Here is a 10,225-nt window from a genome sequence, read left to right as displayed (position 1 = left end):
CCCCAATGTACAAGCCAGCATTTATCCTTCAGTCAAGTGTCACAAAACAGCACTGACATTATCGAATTGCTGTTTGTAAAGCTGTGTGCAAATCAACTGTCCAAACATTACATCAGTTCGAACATGCTTCACTGGCTCTCAAGTACATTTGAGGCATGCAGTGGTTGCAAAAATCACCAAATAAATAAATCAAAGTCTCCTTTTAGTTATTTCAAGACAAAACTTGGGAGTGATGAACAACACCGACCATCAAGTACACACAATAAGCAGTTAAAGGCAAAAATGTGTTCTATCAGAAGTAAATTTATTAAAATATAAGCTCCAAGTCTTGCACTAATTGGTATATCTGTTGCAGCTCAGCTGCATTCTACACATCAGAACACAACCAAAACTTCAGCTATTTTGGGGACCTGGTAAATAAATAGTCATCTACTACACAGTGTCAACATTTACCCGAATGGCAGAATTCAGAGAATACTTTACATTCAAGACTACACATGATAATTTCCCCAAGTACTTGCTTCAAAAATTACATCGGTATATTTCATGTTTAAAAATGAAGGAAATTAAAGGATTTACAGCATAAACACATCCCAACCTTATTGAAGTGAAGGCACCATTAAACTTTACAAAACTATAAAAACATGCAATTAGTGTTCCATACACTTATATTTGAAAATACCAAGAATTTCGCATTTTGGCTTAAAATACACAACTTTGGAAGCGTGTTATTTGTAAAATGCACATATATTACAATACTAACATTCCAAATATTAATCTACAAAGTCACCAAGCGTTCCTGAAAACATTTTAAGTTGGAGTCAGGTGTGCACTTCTATGAAGAAAGTGCATTTGGAATATTTGTTGACTTAGATGCTTTAAAGATAGCTCAAATTCAAGTTATTTTTAAGACCTGGAAGTATTATAGGATTCAAGTATTTCATATTTTTTCCTTGAAATAATCAGTCTTGGTTTCTCAGTTGTCCAATTCTTCTTTGTTCTGTTCCAATAGTTACAGATTACACTTCAGGCAAAAAGTTAAGTTGATCAATGATGATTACATTTCCTGTTAATTTTTTTAAAAATAAACTACCAGTAATGTTCATTACTTTCAAGCCCACTGATCACAGGACACACTTACAAGGAAAGCGGCAGTCATTTGCAGGGTTAACTCAGTGGGATCAGTCAAGAAGAGACTATGTAGGAACCATGGATTTGCAGTTTTTTTTGAAAAATTGAAATATTTATAACATATCAAACTGCGTATATTCAGGTTAAGTCACAATCAGTAGAAATCTTTAGCAAAATAGTCACTTCATCCTGTAGTGATATAAGTACATTGGGTTCTCTTCTTTGTTCTCAGTTTCAGTGATCCATACCTGGTCTGTACAAAATAAAATTTGTTTAATACATTTTTTTAAATGAAATGCACATTAACACTTGCCTATTGTCCATACTAATAATTATCCGGCATGTTGAATTTTTCCAAACAATTCACACTTCTCATTTTCAATTTCCCCATTCACAGATAAACCATTCCTTGGAGAGGGTGCAGCGATTTAGTCAAATAGCAAAAGGCATGAGGGACTTTGGTCATAAAATTATACAGTTGAAGTTATTCGCCTAACAGCACAGAAAGGTTAATTATTTAATTTTGAACAGCTGAATATATTACAGGGTAAACAAAAGAGAAAATGCCTTACTAACTTTGTTTGCTCTGTAAGTTGGAATTGCACTCCAAGTATTTTTATTTTATAAGTTGGAAGCAGATTCCATACCAATGAATTTTCACTCAGCTGAAATCTATGCCCCCTTGTCACCAACATTTATGCCATTGCAAAGAAGTGCTCTTAACAAAACCCTTCAAGTTTGGCAAAATCAATGCTTTAGCAGAACAAGTCTATGATTTTGATGGGATTAAGTTCTATGTTGTATAAGCAAGCAAACATCTGATCAGTTTTCAAATTCATACTCAATCCTGAACAGAACCTAAATTTCAACTGTAGTCATTTTAGCTCAAACTGTATTCAGATATAAATTGAAACATTAAAATCACTTCAATATATGCCCCAAAACATTGTAAGAAATCAAAATGAGGATGACAGATTAAAAGAGAAAGATGCAAAGCTGTAGAGGGCAGATAGAATTTACCTCTTTACGATAGCCTCGCTGTTTCAGTTTAAGGCTCTGTGATCGTCGGAGGTATTTCTGTTTGGCAATCTCATCGTCTGAATGAGCAGCATCATGGTCTTCCTCTGACTGCCCCTTACCATCCATATCATCATCAAAATTAAAACTCCTGTCTGAAATGAAATGACAATTTACTAACCACAGTCTGCAAATGCGCTTGCACAAGCTTATGGATGTGAAAGTCGAGTGTCTGCCAATGGACAAAGCAGGCATTGAAGTTCACTTCACTGTTTAAATTCCGTCAGGAACAATGTCCAAATAAGGAAAATCATTCTACAGTTGACCTATTCTCCACATGGGGGCACCAAACACTTCAATAACCAGATACCATAGCTCTCAAAACAACTAAGTGGTTCATACAGTTGGAACCTAGGATTAGTCTAGAATTGCAAAAACACATTTTGCAGTTTCAGAATATCTGTCCACCCAGGCTAAATACATCAGAACACACAACACACCCATGGTGCACATCTATATATCTATAAATATAATTAAACATCAATTATACAATTTTCGTCACCACCAGCAGGAAATTAAAATATGTTCCTCTCTCCAGAAACGATGAATATGTAATCATGAGACCTTAAATGCTTTTACAAACAGCACCAAGTGCCAGATGAGCAGGAGATACAAAAGTAGAGAGCTTGGCACAAGATGCCCAATGTAATTAGTTATATTGAACACACTAGTTATATTTGCCATTGTATTGAGTAATAATTATAATTCACTTGATTATTTTGAATTTATTTTGATTTAGAAAACTTAGCAAAACTGGAAGTTTCACCTGTGCATGATCATTCAGGATGCATTTCCACAAGTTCAGTCACTGCAGGTTGGTCTTGGCACCAACGCTAAACCATAAATCCAGTGCTTATTCTGCTTTTCAATTAGCCTCTGGACACTCCACATAATCCCTCAATTCTGAATTTAGGCCAAACTGACAAAAATTGTGATGTCAGTGAAATTATTGTTAATCCAACAGATATACTATGAAGCATTCAAAAACAACTGATCATCAGGATACACGTTGTAACAAGGCAAAAAGTTCTCATTTAGAAACACAATATATTTGTCCCTTTACTACACTGGTTTCATGATGCATTTCCTGCTTTCACAGTGTGGGCCTCTTTTAGCATAGTACAAAGTGACATTTTGTCATTATATGCAAACAATAGTTTGCAAATTTCAAAAAGCCACTTGCCAATTGGTAAGCAAAATAGGGAAACACTTTAGACCAATGAATATCAATAACATGATTGTCAATTCATCTTGAAATACTTAGTATGCACAGCCTTGCAAGAGCTGGCGACAGAGTGCATGGGGTAAAGCAAGTTTCAGATTTCTACCAATGTGGAAAAGTAGTGCTGAAGCAAATCTGTAAACTGAAGATAAACATACACATTTCCGTAATCACATGTTTCAACTGAAGTCAGGCAGACTGCCAAACTTGCCAGATGTCAAGGCTGGGAAAGCAAGCAGTTCCACCTTCCCTCCCTCGGATCAAGATGAGAATCAAGTTTAAAAATTCATGCTTGCCTAGCCAAATCCTTTGGAGCATGCTCAACTGCAATGAAATACTAATTGCCATTCTAGAGATTTGTGGTCTCCAGGAGCAGGAAACAATTAATGAAAGTTACAAAGTGAATTTTACTGTTCAAACTCACCACAGGTCAGGAAATCACTGAAATTAAATGAGGATGTCACTAGTAAGCCAAAGTTCATTGTCCATCCATGAATGATTCAAAGAGACAGTGGTCAGTTACCTTCTTGACAACTAAATTCCTTGGTAAGGCATGTCAGAAAGCAGTTAAGAGATAGTCGCATTGCTGTGCATTTGGAGTCATATATAGGCCAGATGATACAAGGATGACAGATTTCCTTCCCTCAATAATACTGGAGACCCAGATGAGGCTTTTATGACCATCCAACTGTTCAATGGTCAATATTACTCGTTGTAGATACTTACTCCAGATTTTTCTTGAAATAAATTCCAGTTACCATGGCAAGATTTGAATGCTAATCTCCTAACCACAGGATTACTAGCTCTGTAATATAATCATTATAGCTCAGATATTTGACTGCCGCCTAACACTTCGGTTTCAAGTGAAGCCCAGATCTCAGATTAAAAGATGATGATACTGAATCACATTCTAAAATGTCAGACTGGTGTAGTGAACTCCAGGTACCCTTCTCTTTACCCAAACTCTCTACTTTCCAAAACAATTCGGGCATGGTACATACATGTGACAACTGCAGTCCAGTTTCAGAGTTTACTTTCCACAAAGTTTATATGCTGCTGCACTACATATCTCACTACTTCAACAATTACATTTAAGTGGTTGTCATGTTTTTGTTAAACTACTTACTAGCATCATCTTTCAAATGTTTCACCTTCCTTCTGGCATCGACAGCACCATCGATGGCACGGTATCCTACTGGCTCATCACCTTGTATTGCTGTTAAATCGTGCATACTCAAACTTCTCAGTCTTTCTGTGATTGCGCCTTGACTCTACGTAGAACAACAAAAATTAGAGATGGTAAACCTTCATTTTTCACCAAATTCATCCAATGTTTAACAACTGCTGTGCTATAGTTAGAGATTTTAAAAAGTCTTCCTTCTGTCTTAAAGGATACACGCACAAAATGGTGTGGCACGAAGTCAGAGGTCAGGTTTAATCTCAGATCTAGAATGTGTAATGTCAGCTGGGACTATACACATTGAGACCATCATGGTCAGACTTCAATTAAAAAATGTAAGGCTCTCTACTGCCATCCAGTAACCAGTCAAAGTGTGCTGATTGAGATGAGTCTCACCATAGTCAAGTAGCCACTTGGAACAATGCTCAAGCTCTCTCATGAACGATGCTCATTCTAACAAGTGGATAACTTCTAAGTGCTTCAAACATTGGTCTCTTTCAACAACAGGGATCTACAAATATATTAGATTAGATTAGATTAGATTAGATTACTTACAGTGTGGAAACAGGCCCTTCGGCCTAACAAGTCCACACCGACCCGCCGAAGCACAACCCACCCATTCCCCTACATTTACCCCTTACCTAACACTACGGGCAATTTAGCATGGCCAATTCACCTGACCTGCACATCTTTGGAGTGTGGGAGGAAACCGGAGCACCCGGAGGAAACCCACACAGACACGGGGAGAACATGCAAACTCCACACAGTCAGTCGCCTGAGTCGGGAATTGAACCCGGGTCTCTGGCGCTGTGAGGCAGCAGTGCTAACCACTGTGCCACCATGCCGCCCTCCCTACCCCTACCCTCCTAATAAGAGGGCATCTCATCTCAGAAATCTACTTCAGGTTTCTAGCAACATAGAATTAAAACTGCAGCGCAATTTCAACATCACAAATGACATTGGAAGGTCTTACTTTTTTTTAAAAAACAAAAAGATCAATACATAATCAAAACCAGGTGACAATGGACATTACTAAACCAAGGAAAAAGATAAATAACAAGAAAAAAATACTCCCAAAGGAAAGCAACTAGTTTACATGCGCAACTGTCAAAATCCTGCTTTTTCATAAACACTGTTAAAAGCAACACTTAGAGATTTAAAAAACTGCATATCATTACAAGCTAACTATAACTGGCACAATCACACGATGACATTTAAGCAACTGGACAGAACTGTATTCTCCAGAGTGAGCACAAGCAAGAGCTGGAAATAATTTAGCATGTTATAAATGGGAAACTATAAATTGTGCTTTGCATAAAATTAGGTGGTCAAAACCAATACCAAAATTCCTCAAAGAATGGAAGTCTAAACCAGAAGGACCAGCAAGGAGTTGTTTTTTGTTTTACTGTCAGGATATGTTGACAAGTTAACAAATGTAGCAATTAGAAGATGACCTTTTTCTAACTGAAACTTCAATTGGTACAAAGACTTGTTCAATTTTCATTCCATAACCAATTGCTTGCAATGTTAATTATAGAAGAACCCACCCCAATATCTCCATTTTAATTTTCAGATCAACTTACATTTTAAAGTTTTTAAAGCTGCTTGAATTCCAAAACACAAAGATTGTATAGAAATATTCAAAAGGACAAAACACATTGAAGTTGCAAGGCTACTGATGAGGAATACACGCTGCTTGTAGCTTTAAAAGCCAGCAATACAATTCCAATTATTGGAATTTTCCCAACAGTGACACACATCCAAATTTAAGGCTAAAAAAGGTAATTAGTGCCAGTCAACCATATCTTAGAAAAATAAGTACAGCAGCAATTATCCATGTCAAACAACTTATGCCAATAGTCTCATTACCTCAACTTGAATGGGCCAGTACAACAGCAGAAAGCTGAGCAACAATCCTGAAGACAGTTTGCGAGTACAGGCAAGAGAAAGCAATATCACAGTTAGAATAAAAGACAGAAGGGTAACTACAAGCTAGGCAAGAACAAAGTTAAATCGATAAAACTGTTGGTGCAGAATTAAAATACAACGGAAATAAACCGTGTTTTTAATATATGCATCAACTTTTGGTATATCCAAGTATTTGGATGCTTAATAAAGGCATACTTTAAGATAGTCTAACATTGCAGAAGTAAACCTGAAATATCTGATGATGCATGTGATGCACTTTATGAGGGGATGTGTGCACAAAAATGAAAAACATCCCATTCTGTTTTCTCTTTTGCGTACGACCTTTGATGCAAACTAATATCCATGTTACAAATGTTCCCTCTTTCATGTCTTGCACATGTACCTTAGAACTTTAAAAAATAAACCTTACGGGATAAACACAGGATGGTCTTAACTCAGCCTGAAAACAGGATGGGATAAATTCCAAAGAGGATCTAGAACTATGTTATGTTCAGATATTAAAATATTGTGTGAATTTGATTTTATACAAATCTTCAACTTCAGCAATTTTCAACAAGGATACAATACTTGCCTTCACTGCAGCAGTTACAGCAGCAGTTGCAGCAAAGTTTAGACCTTGCTTTCCAAACTTCACCATAGTATCGTAGCTTCGATCTTTGGCTTGACTAATATAGTCATCAATTTCCTGTAAATATTAGTTCAAAAATTAAACTCCACTGTCTTTTACATAAAGATTGATTAATAGCTTTGTGAGAAAGTTTTTAAAACCAAAAGAAGACTTAAATTTTTGTTGAAATGTTAAGGCAGAATTTGAATTTATTCAATTCGCTTTGCAATTAGGAACAATCCAAAGCTTCACATAACCAATCTGTAACAGGCAAGTCCAAACAGCAATTAGTCAAGTAATCAGTTAATCAATAGACTAAGAGATACAAGTTGAAAATGCTCCACTTTTGTTGGTGTCACATTTTATGTCCACTTTGGAGAAAAATGGGTCTAAACTTTAACATTTCATCTGAAGAAAGCCACAGTTGACATTGTAGTACTCCTTCAATACTTATTCTCTATCCATTAGAACAGTAATGTACGAATATATTCAGGCTCATTCCATCTCCCAGCTCTATGTGACAACATTAAAGAGGTCTTAGGAGAGTGGATGGAAACCAAATAAATCGGACTTGTGCATTCAGATGTATTTAGCTGTTGGGCCCGAGAAATTGCTTAAGCTGCAGCCAGTCATTCCATACCTTACATCCCCAAACTTGACAAGTATAACATTGTATTTGTCTTCCGTAAGGATAGTCTCAAAAACAGACTACAACCATTCCATTAAGTCACCTCTCACTGCAGAACAGCTAAACCCTTTCTCATGTACAGTATTTCAAATTATGCCAATTGATAAGCTCACAAAGTTCAATTCGAATTTAAAAATGTTTTCCATTGCAAATTTTCAGTTAAATATTTGTTGCTACTAAGAGCACAACTGACTGGTAAGATAGAACCAGACAACACAAAACACGACAGGACAGGCAGAGTGGTCTCCACCTACATTGTAATAATTCTGTAATTCTGTGAAAAGCAAACAAGACTCAAATAAGTTTTATTTCACAAAACTGCAATTAATGTTTCTATTGCACTTTGATGCATCTTCAGTTTGTGCATCATGTACTCCAAACCAATACCAGTCCTGATAAAAACTAACAATTTAAACTGCTTTCACTCACATGGTATAGTTAGAATGTGGATCAATTAAGAATTAGACTTGAGAGCAATTGAAATACTTACCCGTTCACGTGAGGAGAGAAGAGGATGTAGGAACTTTCTGTAAAGTAAACTTGCACCGCGAGTGTATGGGGATAGCAGCCAGATAACAAATGCCACTTTAAGTTCATAGTACAGTGGAAGCCTGCAAACAAAGAGTAACAATTATCAAGCTAAATATAAAACTCAGGTCAATTACGGCAGATATTTAGATGTAAACTGACAAAAGTAGAGTCATCTTGGTTCATTACTCGATTACTTACACCATGCTTGCTCAAATTTTGCAAAACACAGCTGCAGTTTGACAAATATAGCGAAGTTGGAAACATATTTTCCAAAAATTGCTTCATATAGATGTGCAATTGCAGTTTCACACATCTTTGTCTCCTATTCCCTCACCAGACTCTAAAAGCATGTTACAAAAATTGAAATACAAATTGAGGGCAAACTTTTAGCAAGAGAACTTAGAGAGATAAAAGCACATTGGGAGAGTCCTCATTATTCTTCAAGAGACATATTTCTCCCAAAACAAAGATTAATATTGCCTGAGCTCAGTTTCTGCAAGACACTGGGTGGTGGGCCTCCATGTAGCATCACTGGGCCTCAACTATTTAGAATCTATATTAGTAACTGTTGACGATTTAAGTGATGATGCAACTGATCACATAACTGATCGGGAGAATGCCAGTCCAGAATGAGTATGTGAATAGAGGGGTTTGTATTATTCTGCAGAATATTTGATCGTGAACCTATGTATAGATATAAATGAAGGAGGATTACAATACACAAGGAATTAAAGAACCTTATTCTCCCACACAGTATCAGAGCTTGTTCTGTTTTAGCTAATGCCATGCTAGGAATATGACAAATCACTTCCCTGTGCATGCATGGCAAGAATGGTTTAGAATACAACATGGACAGTAGTCAGCTCTACTCAAGGGGAATACAAAGATAAACTTCACTGGAGAAAGGGCACAGTAACTTCAACTGCCAGGGAACCGCAGACAAGTTCAGGCAATATAGTATATAGGGAAAAGAGACAGCCTTGCTGATAATATCTGCTTCAAGGATACCCCATAAGCAATCAAAGTCACAACTGCAACAACCTCTGGAGGAACAAACTGCTATTTACAGCAAAATGGAGAAGGCATCTAGAAACTCTTTTCTAAACCAGGAAACCGATGGGAGCTATGCTCTTGATGTATTTCTGTGAATAAATGAATTTCTTTGAATGGGTCCCATGAATCAATTTTTAGATCCCAAGTCTGCTGGTTAACCTCACCAATACAGAAAAATTTCCCATGAGCAATTAAATATCCACAACCTGAAATTCAATGATTACAGACCAAATTAAGATCCCAAGTCAGGATGATAAGCAAACAATTAAGTTTGTAACATTTCTTGCTGTTTCCAGCCCACATGGAACTGTCAATATCTTGATGAATACCCAAATACACAGCAGCATCTGAGCTCCTTTTTTCTGTTCATGGGATGTGATTATTATTAGCAATCCCTAAAAGCTCTGGATAAAGTGTCTTCTTGAAATGCAAATCCACAGTGGGGCATGAACAGTTACAGTGCTACTCAGAAGGGAGCTCCAGATTTTTAATACTGTAGGAATGGCAATGTTTCCAGTTTGGGACAGTGAATGGCTTGGAGGGGGAATTTGCAGGTGGTAGAGCTCCAATGCATCTACTGCACATGTACTTCTAGGTAAGAGAGATCACATGTTTGGAAAACGCTGTAAAAGCAGTCTTGGTGATGGATGAAGGTTTGCTCCGTCTGGAGGCTCACTGAAGATGTTACCTCGTATGGGGACTAAACGTCTGAAAATGAACCTTCCAACTCAGCGAGCAAACCTACATCCAGAACCTCAACCTGAGCTACAAATCTTCTCAAAACTTGCCAGTCTTAGTGAGTTGCTG

The 10,225-nt window shown here is 37.0% G+C and overlaps 1 protein-coding gene across 1 annotated transcript in view; it reads right to left on the bottom strand.

Moving 5' to 3' along the window:
• Positions 1–283: 283 nt before the first annotated feature.
• reep3b (receptor accessory protein 3b) overlaps positions 284–10,225 on the bottom strand; it is a 54,182-nt gene continuing 44,240 nt past the window's right edge. The window contains exons 4-8 of the mRNA XM_043712295.2: positions 8,325–8,445; positions 7,111–7,224; positions 4,557–4,701; positions 2,152–2,303; positions 284–1,384 (exon numbers count right to left, since the gene is read on the bottom strand). Coding sequence (XP_043568230.2) covers positions 1,316–1,384; positions 2,152–2,303; positions 4,557–4,701; positions 7,111–7,224; positions 8,325–8,445 — 601 coding nt within the window. The 3' untranslated portion in view covers positions 284–1,315. The remainder of the gene's footprint in view (positions 1,385–2,151; positions 2,304–4,556; positions 4,702–7,110; positions 7,225–8,324; positions 8,446–10,225) is intronic.

This window comes from Chiloscyllium plagiosum, unplaced genomic scaffold (genome assembly GCF_037043375.1).
Source record: "Chiloscyllium plagiosum isolate Xiang-an unplaced genomic scaffold, Cpla_swu_hap1 HiC_scaffold_22, whole genome shotgun sequence".
Lineage (NCBI taxonomy): Eukaryota > Metazoa > Chordata > Chondrichthyes > Orectolobiformes > Hemiscylliidae > Chiloscyllium > Chiloscyllium plagiosum.
This window is presented reverse-complemented; position numbering and strand designations above follow the sequence as displayed.